The 21,133-nt window shown below is 50.8% G+C and overlaps 1 protein-coding gene across 3 annotated transcripts in view; it reads left to right on the top strand.

The window, feature by feature from the left end:
• ACVR2A (activin A receptor type 2A) overlaps nt 1-21,133 on the top strand; it is an 853,417-nt gene that overhangs the window by 149,982 nt on the left and 682,302 nt on the right. For 2 of the 3 annotated variants that reach the window (XM_069616514.1, XM_069616513.1), the window contains exon 2: nt 1,151-1,315. The exons of the other annotated variant lie outside the window; for it this stretch is intronic. In XM_069616514.1, the coding sequence (XP_069472615.1) occupies nt 1,151-1,315 (165 nt within the window). The remainder of the gene's footprint in view (nt 1-1,150; nt 1,316-21,133) is intronic. 3 annotated transcript variants of the gene reach the window in all.

Raw genomic sequence — 21,133 nt, 5'->3', positions numbered from 1 at the left:
TGGGATCGATTAGTTCCATATTTTGTCATTAAGAGATGTTTACCAAAGGAAGTGCAGAAAACACTCTATAAGATAGTGGGCGTAGAGGCTAGGGGTTTGCCGAAATTCAGACAATCATTTTACTCCATTGTAAAAGAATTAGGAACGAGAAAAGGAAACTGCTCAGAGATTGCAGGCTGAGGAAGCGAAACTAGTGCAGAAAAAGCGAGCCAAAATAGTACTTTAAGGGCCAGTGACAACAAACGCAGAAGCTGATTTGGCAGAGCAGACTGCTGCACGCACAGACGTGAGAATAGCCGCGTTCTGGCCAGGCGGAAGACAGTGGAATGGGAACGGTGGAACGCAACCTCAGTATTCTGAATGGCACCAATGAGGTCAGCAGGGGGGGGAAGATGAGGGTTCCAGATGGGGAGAGGGGGGCTTGGTGGGATGGGGTTGCAGGTGGTAAGGGACCTTCTCAGTGCTGGAGCTGTGGGAAGTGGGGACATTTTGCAAGAGTGTAGAACTAGGCAGAGAGCAGGCTATAACCCGTACAACCAGCCCCTGCAATGCCACAGCCATGTTTCCTCACAACCCCCGATGTTCACTGCTATACCCTATGAAATACACCAGGCTTATACCCAGTTACCACCAAAACCCCCTCACATGCAGGCACAAGCACTGCCTAATACACAACCACAAATGGCCCAACAGAATACCTTATACGGGGGCCAAATGCCCACGTCCAATACAGTGCCAAACTGAATGATAGCGCCTTATCAAAGGGTCAGTGTTTTGGGGGGGGGCCCTTTTATGTTCCCAGGTACCAACGCCTACTCGTTTAGAACAGTTCACAGAAAGCTCTTGCGTGCCCAGACTTGTCCAGGACGAGGAACCCTTGGTGGGTGCTGAGATGGGTAATAGTAACGAGCAGTTCATCTTTATGGTCGACGCAGGTGCCACTACTAAATCATGCATCAGTGAGGGGAACATCCCGCTATCAGGTGAACACTAAACACGCTGGGATTTTCCGGGGCTGTTGGAACATAGCCATCAAAATAGAAGGGACGGTGGTGCGTTTATGTACCCTTACTATACTCTGAAGCATCCCCCATTCATGTGTTGGGACGGGATTTGTTGAGCAAGCTGAACATGACCATTTCCTTTACAGACCGAAGGGAAGTCTGCGCCAACCCAGACATGTGTGCCTCAAGGGGAATGGTCATTCGGACCCGAGGAGGGGAGGTGGTGGTCCACGGCATCCTGATGTATCCTGCCTCCTGCAGGATCTGCCCTGGGCCAGTAACAACAAGGAACAGGAACCAGGCTGACCCAGGTAAGTAAGAATAGAAACATGCTTTATTTACTTCTTGATTCCATAGTATAGGTAGTAAACAGGAGAGATAGTCGTAGGCCTCCACCCTGGTTCCTTGCCCAGCTCCAAGTCCCTAACCGTAAATTGTGGAACTTCCAGGTGCCCCCAACACTCCAAGCTCCACTAGAGCATTCTGCAAGGCCCCTGCACTCACACAGACATCATTCATCACATATAGGATACTACACATTCCTGTAGACCCGGACATTTTTGTCTATGCAATACCGGTACTGCTTGATGCAATGCCCCAGATTGGTAAATCTTGCTTATACCTTCGGATTTCATCTTTTGGCCTTTGGTAACACTGGAGCTTGTGGCAGATACAATAGTAACCCTGAATTTGCAGGGCCTAGTTGTGTCGGCTAAAATGACTGTTGTGGTTGGGAAAGTATATTGGACCCAACGGTGCCCCTCCAGGAAGTGACAGATGCCAAATTGTTCGAGGGCAGGGTTGACGAGTGAGAGATTGTTAGCAATGTGCATACCCTGTGAGATCATGGTGCAGTATCGCAAGGTGCAGTGTACCTTGATGGCCCTTGTCGCTCCACCCCCTTAATGGAGACCGACCTAGAGCAGGTCCCAGAGAAATTATGGACAACCAATGCCCACGATGTAGTGCTCTTGCAGGGAGTAAGTACGAATAACACTCAAGCCAGACGCACTGTTGTGCTGAGAGATGAAGAGGTGGAGGATGGAATACAGGAGGCCATCACGGCCCTCCTGAATCGGGGAATAATAGTATTTTCCATCCCTCCATGCAACCATTATCTACCCGATCAAAAAGGCAAAAGGGGAGTTGGAGAATAATCCAGGACCTTTGCCCCCTGAACGACATTGGTCAGATAGAATTTCCTGTGGTTCCGAACCCGCAACGATACTGTGCAGCATTCCCAAAGAGGCAACCTATTTCACTGTGATCTATCTTAAAATCTTCTCCATACCACTGCAACCTGATTCGCGGTACCTCACTGCGTTTACGCATGGGGGGTGCGTTTCGAGCACACTAGATTACCTCAGGGCTACTGTGAGTCCCCCAGTATTTCCAACAGAATATTTTATGCCGACTCAAGTGCCCAGTACCATCATCCAGTATGTTGACGACCCTTGGTGTGCAGTGACAGTGAGCAGCATTGCCGGAGGAATCTATCCTCGTGCAGCTGCTGGCATATAAGGGGGTGCAAGGCAAAATTGCAATATTGCCTCCAAGAAGTGCTCTATTTAGGGCTATTGATATTGGTATAAGGGAAGAAAATCATACCCGATCGCGCTGCCACAGTGCGCAGCACTCCTCAGCCCAAAACTGTCAAAGAAATGCAGACATATTTAGGGTTGTGTAATTTATTGCAGAGCATGGATTCCAAGTTATGCAGCATATCCCAGATCTCTGCTGCAGGACCTCGAGGAGGTCCAGCAATGAGACCATGATTGCATGGACAGAAGACATGGTCAACAGTTTTAATGATCTAAAGGAGGTCCTATCGACGGCCAGCTAGCTACCCCAGATTACGCACAAGTTTGATCTGTTCTCCGATTCCAATGGTCAATTGATGACTGTGGTACTTGCACAAGAGCCATTGGCCTACTACAATGGGGTGCTAGATTCTGTAATGCAGAACCAGTTCCCATGCGAACAGGCTATTCCCGTGGCTGCATTTGCGATTGAGAAGAGTTCTGCAATTGTCATGGGATGCTCCGTAACACTGTACATAAAGCATGCAGCGTTCGCCATCTTGGATCGCTCTAAATCAGTGCGAACTACACAACGGGCATCCGCATATGAGAATCATGTCCAACCCGAAAATTCATATAGTGAGGTGTAAAACTGTTAACCATGCCACCTTTTAACAGAACCATGCACAGAAGATGACCTTGCCAGGCACAATTGTGTAACATTTGAGGGAGAAGAGGACGATATCCCAAAAGCAAGGGAAATACTGCACAAAGGGTATGGGGGATGCTCTTCTTTGACGGGTCAGCAACTATTGACCTGGACACAGGCTTAAGGCATACTGGGATAGTGATGGTGCGCCTAGCATCTCGATGATGCTGTGTCATTATTTACTCAGCATCTGTGTATGTCACCACTATGTTGCACTCGGGGCTTGCATGTTGGAAGAGAAGTGGGTTTAGGAGGGCTGACGGGTCCCCAGTACAGCATGCAGCATTGTTGGATAAACTTATCGATGCCCTGTCCAGCCCTCGCTGCCGGCGGTGGTGAAATGCACCGTCCATACAAATAACACAGACAAGGTCTCACTCGGTAACGCGGCAGTGAAGTAAGTGGCATAACTCGGAGTACCAAACATCTGAGTTCCCAGTAGTAGCACAGAGCAAAGAGCAGTTGCCAGACCGATTGGACAACTAATTGTTACAGGACCAAGCGCCGCAGGAGGAAGAAAAGGAATTGTGGGTGAAAAGAGGATGCAAACAGTCCCCCACAGATTTATTGTGGTGACAGGACAGGAAACATCGAGCAAAGCAGTTATGCCACATGAGTTGCTGCTAGTCGCATTTGATCAGCTGCATCACCCTTCCCATGTATCCAAGCAACACATTGCAGCAGATATACAGGCGGACTGGTTTGTCCCCAATCTGCAGGAGGCAATAACTAAAATGGTTACCTGTACCACATGTCAGACTTATAGCACTGGTTTTACTTTACAAACTAATTGAGGTACACTGCTCCACCCTGCTGGGCCATTCCGTGAATTACATAAGTGGATATGAGTGAAAGATGTAACAGGTCTCGTTACCTCATAATAGTTGTTTCCTTTCTCACAGTGGGTGGAGGCTGGTCCTTATGTGCACCCAGATGCAAAATGGACGTACAATCTGGATGCACAAGAGGTTTTCCTCGTTGGGGCGTGTGCGACGTAATCAGGTCCGATAACGGTGCTCACTTCTTTAATTAACTTTTCAAGGAAATCGCAGCATTATTGGGCATCAAACATAAGATGTGTACCATTTACCACCCCCAGGCCAATGGGGTTGTGGAGAGGATAAACTGTCTTCTAAAGAGTAAATTATCCAAGTTTAGCAGCACCTTAAAGACATTTTGGGTGCACTGCTTGCCCTTTGCTTTGTTCAGTATGCACACACCAGGGATGTGGTGTTAACGGGGCGCTGCATGCACACGCCCCAATCTACAATCAGGAGAGCATCTGATGCTTACAGGGCAGAGTCTATTTATGCGGACACATTTCACAGCTTGTGTGCCTTAACTAAAGTCATAAAAGATCTCTCTCGACAGATTGCACTGCCAAGGACTGACGAAACTACCAGCGCTTCTGTCAAGGCACTCTGGTCCAAGGCACAGGAGTGACGCAATACCAACCAACCCCACTATGGTCGTGGAGCCTGCAAGTCAAAGCTTACACAGGCAACCCGGACCAGAGCAGGGAAGGAGGGTTAGGGTCTCGCTGGTTGGATAGGTTGTGGGAGTTTTGGGAAACCGGATTGAGGGTTGAGTAGAGGTTGTGGATAGGAAGGGGTATTTTAATGAAAAAGGGCTGACTATTGCACACTTTTGATGTACTTGGTACCAAGTAGCTGTTCGCACACCAATACCACATCTCCGGACTTAGGCCCCTCACTGGTTAACCTTACAAAGTCGAGCCCATGCACATAGATCAGTCCACAACTAAATAGCATTATTTTCCAGCATGCAAACTTAACTCTGGTTTTCAGTTTCCTGTCCGTGGTAGAGCCGTCAAGTCTTGTGGCAGGTCCGTAGTGTTTCACAGCTGGTCCAAGCTAAAAGAAATAACACGAGTTAACATTTTGTCCTCTGAGTTCAGATAACATTCACACTCATTCCTCATACACGTTCAAGCCACACAACGTTCATTGCAGCCATCCGAACTCTGTTCGCGGATGAGTATGCCAAGGTTACGCCACTCTTCTGGGCTTTTTTCCACTTGTTCCTGATATGGAAATTGCCAGCGCTATCTTCCACAGGGGTCTTCCTTCAGACCACCGCGGAAAGTTGCCACGTGTGTTTTCGCCTCCTGTGCGCCTTGTTCTCCCTGGTCCCAGGAGGAGGGAACACGCACTAGTTGGGTGCGGATATTTCCGTACACTTCACTTCCCCACAACAACACAATCGCGGTATGGCGACGCGCCAAATACACGCCCACTTATCTTCTTGGTAGGCGCAGGGGATGGGAATGGGCGAGCAATGGCCCCCTGTGCTTCTCCCCCGATCCCTCAGATTCCCAAGATGGGTAAAAGGACTTATCTTGTGAGAGTGAGGGGCCGGGCTGCTTCTCTGGTGGGGCTGGGCCCCTCGCGAGTGATTCTGCTGGAGCTGGGCTCTGCACGTCCTCTCTCTCCGAAGTCTCAAGCGCAAGCCCCGTGCCTCGGGGCTTGCGCATGCGCGTAGCTCCTGATTGGTCCATAGCGACCCCGGGCATGCTGGGAATTGTAGTCCGGAGACAGCATCTGCTGGGAAACAGCCTTTTAGGGCTTCTACAAAAGGGGCACAGGAGCCTTTTATATGGGTGTAACTTTCTAGACATAGTCCTTACGCCCTGTCTAAGCATCACAATCCCCACCATGCCCCTCTGTGCCCCTTGTCTTGGCCTGGTTTTGGTTTTAGCCCTGACAGCTTCATCTGATTCTTCACCTAGGTCGCCACCCCTCCAGCTTTTCCCTGGCGACCGTGTCTTCATAAAGAACTTCGTCTGCCGGTGGAGTGCGCCTAGATAGGTTTATGCTACTCCCCTTGCGGTAAATTTGTTTAATTACGGTGTTGGCTGCACATGTCTGATGTTCACAATGCACCCCCCGCCAAAGCTTTGCAGAATAATTGGGCAGATTAGGCACTGCACTTAATGTCTCCTTCGGGGACTGTTTTTCAAGAAATGTGTAATGGCATGTTTCCTACCAGTTTTGTGTCTATTGCTGATTTCAGTTTTTAAAAGGTTCTGCAACAAACCTACCTCTACAAATATATAAAAATGCTGCTATTCATTGTTTTGCACAGAAAGTTCTCGCTCTCACTATTTCTCTCTTCCTCTCGGTTTCTCTCTCTCTCTTATTTCTCCCTCCTATCCGGACGATCCTCCAGGGTCTTCACCGGGACCGAAGCAACTGTCGCAGTCTACTACGGTGTCCCACAAGCATTCTGCCGTCACACACACTGTACAATAGGAACACAAAGCCACTCTTCGAACACTTGGACAGCCTAAAAATCCTGTACAGAAACTTCACTGATGATACGCAAGCCCTCATCAAACTCACCGGCGGTCACAAATTAGATTCTACCAACATCAATAAGATCTACAGCATCATCCAGGCATGGATGGCTACACACCATCTCTGCCTGAATGATGTTGGCTCCCTGGGGGGGGGGGATTACTATAGAGGGCTATCGTCGGAGATGTTGCCAAGGCAACTAGCAGAGATTGGTAAGGCGATGGAGCAGATAACGTTCCCCCCAAACTAGAGACAGAGGCAGCAAGTAGGCTGGAGGAACCCATAATGGTGGAGGAACTGGAATCCACCTTACAGGGGTTTCCGACAGGCAACGCTCTGGGAGCGGATGGGTTACCCAGTGAATTCTACAAAGAATTAATGGTAGAAGTGGTGCCCCATTGTTAGAAATTCTAAATTAGACGTTGGAGTGGGGAATGTTGCCAGCATCGCTAAGGGAATCCATGATTGTTCCACTGCTGAAGCCCAACAAGCCGGAGGACGTCTGTGTTTCTTACAGGCCCCTATCGTTACTTAATCAAGATAGGAAGATACTTACAGCCTTATTAGCCAATATACTGAAGCCGGAAATATCTAAATTAATCCACCCAGACCAATCTGGATCTGTCCCGAATAGAAATAGTACATGTAACATCAGGAGGTTGCGCCATATCATCGACTACACGCAAGCTAGTACACATCAATATATGGTGGCTTCACTTGATGCAGTTAAAGCATTTGATTTGGTCAGGTGGCCATGGCTGCTAGCAGCGTTGAAGGGCTAGCCCGATTGCTAGGGTTAAGACCAGTGGGTGCATTTCAGATCAATGGCAATTAAGTAAAGGTACCAGGCAGGGGTGTCCGTGGTCGCCTATGCTATTTATACTAGCCTTGGAGCTGCTTGCGATGTATCTTCACAAGGAATATCAGGATGCTGGCATAACTATACGTGGCAATACTCATTTGCTTTCCCTGTATGTTGATGATATGCCCTTATACTTGCAACATCCCAAAACTAATCTCTAGTATATTCTAGTTGTGTTGGAGCGATATGCGGCCTTATAAGGTATCACAATTAATGCTCAAAAGTCATGCTTATTCCCCTTAGCAGGGTACAAAGGGAAAGCACTAGACGGGTTGCCATTACTGCCGATTTAAATGGGAGGTAGCTATATTTAGATATTTAGGGGTAGATATGTTCCATGACCCCAGGACAGAACACCTACAAAACATGGTGAAAGCGGTGGATAAAAGGGAGCAATCCATGGTTTTCTGGGCGAAGCTGTTGCTGAGTGACGCTGTTGAAGATGGTGGTGCTACCGAGGCACCTCCACTTTACCAATGTGCCTTATAGTATACCTAGAAGCTTCTTTAAGAGGTTAGACACAATGTTGTAGTATCCTGTGGCATAACTCAAGATGGCGTATGGGCCTTGCTAAATTGCAAAAGCCGTATGCCCAGGGTGGAATTGGCGCCTCGCACTTTGAGGCTTACTTTATGGTGTGCCAATAAGAATTTGTGGCAAAGTGGTTATCCGATGAGCAGTCCCAAGACACCTTATTACAGCCACATTGTACTCCATTCCTCTTGAAAGAAATAATATGAACCGTTAGGTCACGCACCCCGGACCTTCCGCTACTCCTGAATCTGGGCAAAGAAGCATGGCGTAGAGCTAGACTCGCCATATTTCCCCCAAGTACCACTAATGTCGCTAAAATGTGAAGATTCACAACTCGGATTGAAGGTGAGGAAATATTGGGAACCGATGGGTGGGATGACAGTGGGCAACCTATTGTGGGATGGTAAACCAATGGATTTCGACATACTCGCCTCTGAAACAGGAATACACGCAGGACAGTACATTGCATATGCAGTATTACTTCAAAGGGTGCAGAGCAGATGGCCTGTCACTGAAGGGATATTACATGAGGGTGAGATTATAGAGACATTGTATGACATTTCAGAAGGGGGACACAAGGTGTCACAGCTATACTAGCTGTTACTGTCTAGATCGGATGATATGATGGCACAGACCGAACGCAACTGGGAGGCAGACTTACAGGAGCAACTGACTGATGCTTTACCTTTAGCGTACCATAAAAAGGTTTCTAGAAATGCAAAGCTCCAATTGATCCAACCCAAAAAGGACCCAAAGATCACCAAATTTAGCAGAGCGACAGAACAGGTTTGTCCGAAATGCAAAATGATTGATACAGATTTACTACACGTTTTGGGCGTGTTCAAAGATTAGGCACTTTTGAGAGGAGATGGCTCGAGCCCTGGCTGCTAGAGGTATAATATTGGATGAAGGTTCCCCTGAGGCTTGCATGTTGGGTATTTTTGTATGCCCTAAGCAGGCGAAACACGTTAGTTAACTAAAAGACTTTGCATATATACTGGCTAAACATAGGATAGCTATGGGATGGAAAGCGCATAAGGGACCGGAGTTGTGCCTATGGTGGAGGGACCTCCTAAAGTGGTCGAAAGCAGAAACTGCTGAATGGTAGGAGGCGCCCGTGGCAGCCTAGATGAACAAAGTGTTTCCCTAGATTCCTGGAAGCAACTTATACAAGACTTGTCGGTATTAGTTAATGGCACAGCCGGGGGGGGGGGGTGGTAGGTTCCCCCGAGATATGAAGAGTTTATACCAATGTTGGGTTAGTGACAGATGGTGGAATGTGATAGTATCGGGGGTTGGATAGGCTGGGGTTGGGTGGAGGAGTTGGGGAGGTTGTAAAAAGTATACAGACACTATTGATGCTTAATGTTATGGTTCATTTATTGACATCTGTAAGTTGCATTGTTGTTATAAACCAATACAATGTTTTATTTTTTTATTTTAAATCTTCACCTGAAATGTACCACACCCTCAGCTATGATATAACCTCTATTCTCCAGCATGGGGTCTGGCATGGATTCACATGCTCATGAATATTCCCCGTCGTCAGGCTGGGAATCCTCGGTAAAGAAAAAACCAGTATCAGTTTCGTTTCTGATCTGTCTTTCGTAGTTGTAACCAATCACTGATCTCTGCGTCATACTGACCACAGCCAATGACTGCCCTCTACCTAAGCCCCGCCTCTGGCAGCCATCTTGAGATTTATACCGCACGTTCATGTGTTGGGATCCTCGTGCTATTGCTCTCGAGCGTTAGTGCTATCACGTTTTTTCTCAAAAACTTTGTTTTTTTCGGTCAAAAGAGCCTCAAGCTCCACCCACTCCATCTGATCAACGGGGACCCGTGTCGGATTAGTCTACGCCCCTTAAGGGTGAAGATTCGTCGAGCTATGCTTTTGGAGGACTCCAGAAGTTTCTCAGGCCCATCTCGGTCATGGCCCAGGAGAAGGGAAGCTCGACGCCCGGAAAGCTGTTCAGGGTCTGCCCTGGATGCCAGCTGCAGAATGTCTTTAAGGAAGACGAACACTCCTTTTGTCTTTACTGCCTACATGAAGACAAGACGCACGTGGAGAAGGACTGTGCGTTTTGCAGCAACATGTCGGAGCGGACCATGAAGGACCGCCATCAACGTCTCGCCAACTGGCTGGAAGGGAAGAGCCCGTCCGGCGAGAAGAAGAGGAAGAAATCCGAGCGGTCTTCTAAGACCTTTGAGGACGCCCCGGCGACGGGGGTCCAACATAAGGCCAAGCACCGCGAGTCCGCTGGCACCGGGAGCGCCGAACGGTCGGGCTCTACGGGCGCCAGGCAGGGCGCACCCTCCCCGGCACCATCAACCACGAGCCAATGCTCTGGGTCGGGTAAGAGGAAGGCCAAGCACCCGGCGAAGGTCCTGGAGAGGCCCCGGTCGAGCTCGAAGCCGGAGGGGGAGCGAGGCAGTGTTTCTCCCCCCCCCCCCCCTCAAGGAGAAGGCGGTGAGCGCACGAAGGGTGGTGAAAGCCTTAATCCATCCGGCCAAGGCCTCTATCGAGACAGTCGCGGCGGCCCTGGCTCAGCCTGTGGAGGCGACCTCGGGGCTCAGTCTCCCTGCCACCGCGGAGGGAGTCCTCTTTTATGCCCATCGACAGGACCCCCGTGAAACCTCCGACGGAGAAGAAAAAGGGGGGGCAGAAGGTCGCCGTGGATTCGGCCTCAACCTCTGAGGAAGAACTGATCGAGGTCTTAAGCCACGGCGTTGGCGTGGAAAAAGACCAGCCCGTCGGGAGGGATCCCGACGCAGGAGACGACGACATCGTCGAGGGTACCGACAGGGCCCCTGACCGCCCGTCGGATTCCCCTCTGCCAGTGCCGCGAGACAACTCGGCGGCCATTTTGTTTGCTATACAGTCCTTATGCTCAGAGATAAGGACGAGACTGCCGTTACCAGTGGAGGAACCACTCCCGTCGGGGGACCCGGAACCAGGCCATTCGGGCAGCCCCCTCCTAAGAAAAGAAGGATTCACCCTCCACCTCCTTTTCAGCCGTTGCGCCCCGTTCAGCCCTCCTCCCCGTCCACGACTCGAGGGGATGATACGGGGACTGACACGGCCGCGACGGGTACGGACGACGAGGTGTACGACGAGGATCTGCCGTCGTCTCCTCCCACCCGGGCTTCCCCGCCCGACGAGATTGGATCTTTTCACTCCATGATCGCCAGTGCATCCGAGCTCTTCCAGCTCTGCCCTGAGGAGAAGAAGGAAGGTTTCCTTTATCAGCGGCGCGAGGCCAAGAGGAAGACGGTCCTCGCGGTACCTCTACTGGACGATATTTGGGATGAGGGCCTCGCCCTCCTCAAGAACCCATCCACGACGCCGGCTAGAAGAGACCGGTACGAGAAGAGGTACCGGGTCCCGGACGCGGCCCCCTTGTGCCTCCAGGCACAGCCTACCCCGGACTCTGTCGTCTCCGCGGCGGCCAGGAAGAAAGCGGGGGGGGGTGCGGCCTCCAAGTCGACTTCCCCGCCGGACGGTGAGGGAAAGAAATTGGACACGATGGGGCGCAGGGTCATCTCGTCTGCAGCGACGACGATTAAGGCGGCTATGCCTTGGCTATCGTAGCCCGGTATGACAGGGAGCTGTGGTACAAGCTGGCTCCCCTGCTGGACTTCCTACCGGACGACAAGAGGGCGGATGCCCTGGAGATCTTGCAGGAAGGTGAGGTGGCGTCGGACCACGCCATCACTATTGCGACGGACATCGCCGACACTGGATTTCGCCAGTTGGGCAACGGCGTGTGCCTTAGGCGGCGTGGATGGCTCAAGGCTACTGACTTCCGTCAAGACGTACAGACCAGAGTCCTGGACATGCCGTTCGATGGGAGCAACCTGTTTGGAAAACAGTGGACGATTCCCTTCAAGCCATTAAAGCGGACACGGAGACGGCCCGGGCTCTCGGGGTTCTCCAGCAACGGCGGCCGCCCTTTCGGAGCGGCGGAGGCAAAGGCGCCTCCAAAGGTTCCGGCGGCGGATTTTCCACCTACCGTCAAGCGGCCCGTTCGTCGTCTCAGGAAGCTTACAGGGGACGAGGCAAGTCAGGCGGACCCCGCCGTCGTCGCCAAGGAGGTCAAGGCGCAAAGCCTCGTCTAAGCAGGATTGAACCGGCCGTGGGGTCGGGCCCCCACCGAAGCACCACGGTGGGAGGCCGGCTGGCGAGCTTCGTCAGCGTGTGGGAGTCCATCTCCACCGACCGTTGGGTGCTGGACGCCCTAGCCCAGGGCCACGCGCTCGAGTTTCTAAGAAGGTGCCCGCGCAGCACCCCCTGTGGCCAGGAAAGGGCTTCACGTCCCTCAGCTTCTCCGGGAGGTAAGGGCGATGCTAAGGAAGGGCGCCATCAAACTCGTCCCAAAGAGGCTTCGGGGCTCCGGAGTTTACTCAAGATACTTCCTCGTGAAGAAGAAGACTGGAGGATGGCGCCCTATCCTAGACCTACGACGGCTGAACAAGTTCATCAAGGCACAGAAGTTCCGGATGGTCACCCTCCAGCACGTCCTGGGTCAGCTGGAGGAGTTCAACTTCCTGTCGTCGTTGGATTTGGAGGATGCCTACTTCCATATTCCCATCCTAAAGGGGCACCGAAAATTCCTCAGGTTCGTGGTCCAAAGGCGTCACTATCAGTTCAGAGCCCTTCCCTTCGGTCTACGGTCGGCACCCAGGGTATTCACCAAGTGCCTTGCACCAGTGGCGGCGCAGCTGCGCCGAGAGGGGATCCACGCCTACCCCTACCTGGACGACTGGCTCATCCGAGCCAAGACGAGGGAGCTCGCCGTGGAGCACACGGCAAGGACCGTCCAACTTCTCACGGACCTGGGATTCTCCGTGAACTACGCCAAGTCCCACCTGGTACCCGCGCAAGACGCACTGTTTCTGGGAGCAAAGCTCGACACAGTGTCCCTTCTGGCCTCCCCGTCGGAGGAAAGGACCAGGGCCATCCTGGGCAAGGTACAGCGGATGTTGGTTTCCGACGTGGCCACGGTGAGGTCCATCAAGTCCCTCCTCGGAATGATGTCTTCTTGCATCTACCTCATTCCCATGTGCAGGCTCCGGATGCGCCCGTTGCAGGAGTTCCTGGAGGCGCGCTGGATCCAAACGACGGGCGGCTTCGAGGAGAGGATCACACTCGACGAGAGTTTCCGACGAGCGATCCGGTGGTGGGGCATCCGCCCGCATCTGACGGCGGGCATGGACTTCCAGGCCACCAGGAGACAGTGACCACAGATGCCTCCCTGGAAGGGTGGGGAGCGCACACCGAAAATCTGCACGCGAGAGGCCTTTGGCTCCCGACGGAGAAGTCCCTCCATATCAACGTCCTGGAGCTCCGTGCAGTGTTTTGGGCCCTCAGGTCCTTCCTTCCGTCCCTCAAGGGCAAGGTGGTGAGGATCTTCACCGACAACACCACCACCATGTTTTACATCAGAAAACAGGGCGGAACCAGGTCCCCAGCACTGTCCAAGGAGGCGCAGGACCTGTGGCATTGGGCCATCGCCCAAAGGATGTTTCTGGTGCCGTTTCATCTGGCAGGGATAAAAAACACCATCGCCGACTCACTCAGCAGGGAGCTGCGCTCGTGCCACGAGTGGGAACTACGGCAGGATCTAGTGGATCGCCTCTTCCGACGGTGGGGCACACCCCAGATCGACCTGTTCGCGACGGCGACGAACTCCAAGTGCCGGAGGTTCGCCAGCAGGTTTCCCCAGCCGAGGAGCAGGGGCGATGCTTTCTCGTTCCCCTGGGAGGGCCTGTTCCTATACGCGTTCCCTCCATTGCCACTGCTGATCCGGCTCATCAACCAGCTCAAGAGGTCACAGTGCAGGATGATCCTCGTCGCACCTGCGTGGCCGAGGCAGATATGGTTCCCGGACCTTTTGGACTTGTCAGCGTCCCCGTCAATCAAGCTGCCAGTGGACGCGCAACTGCTCTCCAGGGAAGGAGGCGCCATCCTCCACCACGACCCGAAGTCGCTGAACTTGCAGGCCTGGCTCCTGCAGCGCTAGAGTTTGGAGGATACGACATACCGGCCGACTGCAGAGAGGTTCTTGCAAAGGCCAGGGCGTCCTCGACTCTTAAATGCTACGGACACAAATGGAAGAGGTTCTCTGTCTGGTGCCACGCACAGAAGATTAACCCTCTAAGGATTACGGCTCCCCAAGTACTGCCGTACCTGTTGACGCTGGCCAAAGCTGGACTGGCACACGCGTCCATCAAGATTCATCTTGCTGCGATCTCCCGATACACCAGAACCACGGGGCGGACGTCCTTGTGGTCTCATCGTCTGGTGAAAGAGTTCATGAAGGGACTGTTCAGATCATTCCCGCCGGTGAAGGCTCCGGCCCCGGCATGGGAGCTCAACGTGGTGCTGACCAAGCTCATGGGACCTCCGTTCGAGCCTCTGCACTCGGCCCCGTTGACGTTCCTGTCGTGGAAAACAGCGTTTCTTGTGGCCATCACCTCCGCACGACGGGTGGGAGAGATCCAGGCCCTTTCCTGCAAGGCCCCGTACTTGACTTTTCACGACACGAGGGTGGTGCTCAGGACGCACCCCTCCTTCATGCCCAAGGTGCCGTCGGACTTCCATCTCAACGAACCCTTGGTGTTGCCTGTGTTTTTCCCGTCGCCTTCGTCGCCGGCTGAGAGGACTTTGCACTCGCTGGATGTGGCTAGAGCGCTGAAGTTCTACCTGGACCGCACAAAGTGTTTTCGGAAGACGTCACAACTCTTTGTGAACTTTGGACCTGTCAATCAGGGGAAGGCTCTCTCTAAGGCTTCCATTTCCAGATGGCTCTCCGGCTGTATCATGTACTGTCACCGGTTGGCAAACCGACCGCTGCCTGGCCGTCCGAGAGCACATTCCACCAGAGCGATCGCAGCTACCACGGCGTTCCTATCTGGTGTGCCCCTGCTGGACATTTGCAGGGCTGCTACGTGGAGGTCGACGCACACCTTCACGAAATTCTACTGCGTCGATCGGGATTCCAGGGTCGGCCAAGCAGTGCTGCGCAACCTGTTCGCCTGAGGTGAGCCTGGTGAGGAGGTAAGATTGCTTAATGTTGAGTTTGATGTGATGCTTAATGTTGAGCCTTTTGCCACCTCCCGTGGTTGTGCATATGGGTACTGCTATGTATTCTTTATTCATGAGCATGTGAATCCATGCCAGACCCCATGCTGGAGAAGGAACAAGTTACTTACCTGGAACTGTTGTTCTCCAGCATGGGTCTGGCATGGATTCACATGCGAACCCTCCCGCCTACCCCTCTGCGGCTCTTCACTTGGTCATACTGCCACTTCACCTGCTTCCAAATCTGAAGATGGCTGCCAGATGCGGGGCTTAGGTAGAGGGCAGTCATTGGCTGTGGTCAGTATGACGCAGAGATCAGTGATTGGTTACTACTACGAAAGACAGATCAGAAACGAAACTGATACTGGTTTTTTCTTTACCGAGGATTCCCAGCCTGACGACGGGGAATATTCATGAGCATGTGAATCCATGCCAGACCCATGCTGGAGAACAACAGTTACAGGTAAGTAACTTGTTCCTTACCTGCACTTTGCCAGAATCCTACTGTCGGTAACACTTTACAGTATTTCTCCTACCTATGCTGTAACCTTGTAGCGCTGTGATACCTCTGGGTCTGGGCACTCAACAAAATAAATAAATGGATGCACAAGGGTCTAACCATTCCATTTATAAGAAGAAAAATACTAGTTTTCATGAATACTTCGTAGTACCAGTCTACATGTACATGTGTGCTGCACTGTACAGCAGGTTTATAAGCTGTTTATATTTTGACTGGGCTTTTATTTAGGGTGTAGTTTTATATGGGGTGGGCATATAAAAAGGGGGGTGAGCAATATGAACACAACAAAAATGGCTCCTTAACTACTGATTGTACTGCTTTTGTAAATATATCCCTACCAAACAGAACAATTGCAATGAACAATACTGCGGACGTGGGCCATGATACATAGCATAATGCATTTATTAATGATACACTTGTCACCCAGTAATGTATGGGGAATTGTGCAAATTTTCTTCATGTTCTCATTATTTCCTAATGTGTTTTCTAACAGAACTATAAATGACACTTTCTTTCCTCCTGCTTCACATTTTCATGGCTCAAATGTTTAGACAAATTAGAAGGGCCTAATACGATCCATACCAAAGTCTTGGGTTAGACACAATAGAAGATGTGTACCATCCATTGTTAAGTAATAGTTGGTATGCAGACATGAGCTCAGTGGGCAAACCTAATTTAATGAAAGCAGTTTTGTATGTTCCTTGATTCCAAACACTTTGGTAGCCCCCACGGTATTAATGCCACAAGAAAATCTTGTTGTGAAGGCTCAATATTTATTCCAAATGACCTTTTGCAAAGCACTTTCCAGGCACAAAGAGTGCGACTGGATGTAATGGATCCTGATCAACTGCAATGTGCTCAAAAACCCAAAAGCGTGCAGTGCCTGCAGAGACCATACCTAAAGTTGGAAGGAGTGAGGGTCGTGGCAAGCAGATGGCAAGAAACTACCACGAGCTGCATGGCAGGAGGAGTAGTAGGATTCCAAGAAGAAGTAATAGACAAAGTAAACGGTTTGTGCAGTGGGTACTGGAATGAGCAGGTGGCAAAACTCACGTGGATCGAAGCAAACCACTCAAAGTGCAAAAGCAGGAAGGATATGAACTATTTTTTTGTGTGGACCAACAGTAGGTGTAACACAACATTGTACATCCCATTTCTCAAGAAAGGGACAGCAGCCGTGAAGGACAGTTACTAGGTGTGTGGCCAGCATGCTTTCCTGCATCTCCCACCATCATGGAGGGGTGCCTACTTGGCACTCCTGGTGGTCCCTGAAGAACATTTGATAGTGGGACCTTGTGGCTTGTCTGCCCCAGTGGATAACAGTACCACCACAGTGCAACCACAAAAGCTATTCTTTTGTATTTTGCCAGAAAAAGAGAAAGAAAAGTTGCGTAGAGGATCAAACTCTTTGTCGCAAGATTCCTCCCAATTGCTAAAAGAAATAACATCAATACCGACTGTACACAAAGAAGAAACTTTCTTTGCTTCCTTATTTTTACCAGGAGTGCAGACTGCAGCAAACACCAAGTGGCTGTGGATTGTGCTTTGGGAAGTAATCCAACTGGCTAATGACACTGAACAGGGTCTCCACGCAATCAAGGTGGAAATGAGTGCCATCTGCCTGAAGACGTTGCAGAATTGTTATGTGCTAGACCTTCTCACGGCTATGGAAGGAGGGGTTTGCAAGAAAATTTGGTGATTCTTGCAGTAGCCACGTACCTCCTAATGACGCAGAGGACGGGTCCCTCACCAACATAATAGGGGCCCTGCACACCCTTAGTGCACACATGCAAACGGAAGCTGGGATTCAGAAGAAGGATTAGTTTGACTACCCCTAGTGGGCACTGTCCTGGATGGGAGCTATTGTGAAGGTGCTGGTTCCCGTAATCGTGTTTGTGATCTTTTGCAACTGCCAGCTGGGATTTCAATGCTGTGCCAAAGCAGCGCCTAGCAGCGCAATGATGGTCTCAATTGGGGTACAGGAGGCACATTGCGATACCAAAGATAGCTGAGTACAAACTGATGATCCAAACAAGCCACATATGGTTGCAATAGTGCAATGTCTTCACCTCCCCCTCCCCCCACCTGACCCTGAAAATTACGCAGAACACTGGGTAGATTTAGCAGGGGATGAAGGGTCTGTATATATGACATGTGTGTGTATATATACCGAGTAATACGAGCAAGCAGGGGAGAGTTTATGGCATTTATGTAGGGCATGGGTATCAAAGGAAGGATCACCTCCATACTTGGAGGCTGAGAGAGTGGAAAGGGAAAGGACGAAAAAGGACGGGGAGCTCACATGGGGAATTTGTTTATGTAGTATTAACGAAAGGGACAATGTTGGGGCGGGCATCTTCCTGGGACCCCTGGCGCTTTCGGATGAGGCAGAGGCCTGGAAGTGTGCAGTAGGGACTTGGGGAGGGGGCGCTAACGGGGACTATAGTGCGGGAGGGTGGTGTCTGTTTTAGTGTACACAGAGAACCAAATGCCATCTTAGAAAGTAGCCATATTGAAATCTAGGCCTAATGCTGCACTGCAGCCAGGGTCGCTTCTCAAGCCACACGCACATGGAAATACGTGTATGTATGCGAGTATAGGAAATAGTTTTGTAGCGTGGGCACCAGTGACCAGACCAGGGCTACAGAGATTCATAGAGCCATCATTGTCTCATGTTGCCAGCATTAATATCCCAGAAGGAATGTGTCCTGCAAGGCCACGAGGGGTTTGAGCGGTCTCTGCGCAAAGCAATCCCATGAGAAGGGCATGAGCCTCTGACCTTCCACGTCCCAGCTCTAAGTAATAGCACTCTGTTGCCCCCATCACAAGACCCCTAGCATTCCAAGGTACCAGTCAGTCCCAGACCCCTGACCATAAAACTGGTAAACTCCCAATCGATTAGAAAAGATCTGAAAACCGGGATCTGTTGTCTTCACCATAGGTGACGTGATTTGTGCTGCGAAGTGCCGTGAGGGATAAAACAACATAGCTAAAACCAGGGTGGGGATCTTTGGCTGGGCGCCAACATGTCTGGGGTCGAGTTGTAGTTGTTAGAAGCAATGGCTCAAAGTATCCTCTCATCCCATGTCTGCAGTACCAGGTGCACATCAGGTCAGAGATGGATCCTGTATTGTTTTTCTTCACATAATTGCCAATTAATTGTAGCTTCATTCCTGATGACATACAAGGAGTAACCCACATGGAAGAAGATTGACAGAAGGGGCTGGGACCAATGGCTTGGCATCCCATATGCAGCAGGTAGCCTATGTATAGGGTCTCGACCAACCAGCCATGCGGATTTGTATATTATGTAATTTACGTCTCTGATGGCTGTGTGCCTTCATAAAGTGTTGCTCATACTGATTTTGGCAAACGTTCCATGGCAGCAGAGTACTTTGCTGGCGCATTTCTATTTTTGTGGTAATAAAGCTTTGTTCTCCTTGAAAGAAGTGGGCTGGGCCTTTTTCCCCTAGCGGGTTGTATTTATTTTATTTTGTTCTGATGTATGCATTGAGGGGTTTCTCTACAAAGCTGGCAAGAAGTCAAGACTGCTTACTTTTCTAGAGGTTCAGATCTGGGGGTGGGCTTTGCAGCACAACATCTCAATTCTAGCTGTCTATGTACCGGGTGTATCCAATACAGTGGCGTATTGGCCAAGTCTTTAACAGAGGCCAATCATGAATGGTAACTCCATCCGTGAGTGACCCAGTCCCCGTACTTTCCTATGGGACTCAACAAGTGGACTTATTTTCCACAGAGTCGCAGGTAGTGTGGCTTCTTTGCCTTGAGGAAGTGCCAGGGCCAGAGCAACCTGGGGGCGCTCTAGGGAGATTGTGGAAGGGTATGATGGCTTACGTTCCCCCACACCACCTTCCTCTGATTTACCAAACTCTACAAATGTTTCGGCAAGTGGCACACTGCAAAGCAAGCTTCATAGCCTCCTGTTTGAATGTTCTGGTTTTCAGATCTGATTAACCTGCCCCAGGAACTCCACTCTGTCTTCCTGTTCTCGAACCTAATTATTACCCCTCCCCACAATTGCTGAACTTGGAGGTATGGCACCTGTAATCATGGCATGGCATCTTGGTCTCTCTCGAGGATAATATGCACGTCATTCTAGCTGCAAGGATGGACTCCACAAGGTTGCAACACAAAAGCAAATGGCTCAGGTTCCGCTCCTGAGTCTGCCGACCGCTTCTTTAGACACGCCTTGTCTTTTATTTCTAGCTTACCGGCTTCAGGCAATAAGAATGAGATGTGCAGGTTGTACCTTTCTGCTTTGACTGCCTAGCTTCGTTCTGAAAAGCGGCGTTTTTCAATACCCAATCCTGTTGTAATGCTGCATTTTGATGGACATAGTCCTTGTTTCCTTCTGTTAGGCCTCCTCATCCCAAGTGGGACCCCAATATAGTCATTCATTCTGTTTGCCACAAACCCATTGAACCTATAGCATAAGCAGAGATTAAGGTGGTCTCCTGGGAGGTAGCTTTTATAATGGTGATTACATCTGCCAACCAGGTGCCTTACATTCATCCCTTTTCAGCTGAGGAATCCTTTACCGATTTTCATAGACCGTTGTACTCCGACAACCCCTTCTGTGAAAATGAAGGGTGAGTTCCACATCAATCAAGAAGCGTCACTTGATTTCTTTCCCAATCCGACTGCTGAAGCAGAAAGGGTTCTTCACTCCCTGGACGTCAGGCTGGCCGTAAAATTCTATTTCAACAGAACCAAAGATTATTAGGAAATCTACCCAGCTTCTGGTAACCTTTGGGTGGAGTAAATGAGGACTCCCCAGCAACTATAGCCAGATAGGTTGTATCTTGTGTTCTTGAAGCTTATGCTATTCAAAGTAGACTCTGCCCAAATCCCTGAACATGCATCTGGTCAAGGCCTAGGCAGCTTCTGTGGTCTTTCAGAGGCACGTCTCTTGGGATCTGATTGCAAAGGTGGCTGCCTGGGCCTCAATCGGCTTTCTGCAAACACTATTGTTTGTATCTAAACTCGAGGGCAGATGCCCAGTATGGACAAGCCATTCTGAAAAAACTTTTCAGTTAAGGGTTATGACCTTCCACCCACAGGGAGTTAAATGCTTTGATATCTCCCAGAAGCATGTCCGAAAGGAGACTGGACATACGTGTAAGGAAGTGTTATACACTGAAATGACTGCCTTACTCCTAGTCCATAGTCTACTTTCCTCCATACGCCCGCCAAAACGAACCGCCTGCCCACTACCACCTCCCCCCTCCCACCACCTGCCAGCTACCACCTCTAACCCCCTGCCAGCTACCACCACCCCCCGCCCACTACCACCTCCCCCCTCCCACCACCTGCCACCTCCCCCCTCCCACCACCTGCCAGCTACCACCTATAACCCCCTGTCAGCTACCACCTCTCTCCTCCACCCCCTGCCCACTACCACCTCCCTCCTCCCACCACCTGCCAGATACCACCTCTAACCCCCTGTCAGCTCTCTCCTCCACCCCCGCAAGATGCCACGAACCCCCTGCCCACTACCACCTCTCACCACCTGCCACCTCCCCCCTCCCACCACCTGCCAGCTACCACCTATAACCCCCTGTC

The sequence above is a fragment of the Ambystoma mexicanum genome, chromosome 9 (genome assembly GCF_040938575.1).
Source record: "Ambystoma mexicanum isolate Mex_15411 chromosome 9, UKY_AmexF1_1, whole genome shotgun sequence".
Classification (NCBI taxonomy): Eukaryota; Metazoa; Chordata; class Amphibia; order Caudata; family Ambystomatidae; genus Ambystoma; species Ambystoma mexicanum.
The sequence above is the reverse complement of the archived record's forward strand: the minus strand, read 5'-3'. Positions and strand labels throughout refer to the sequence as shown.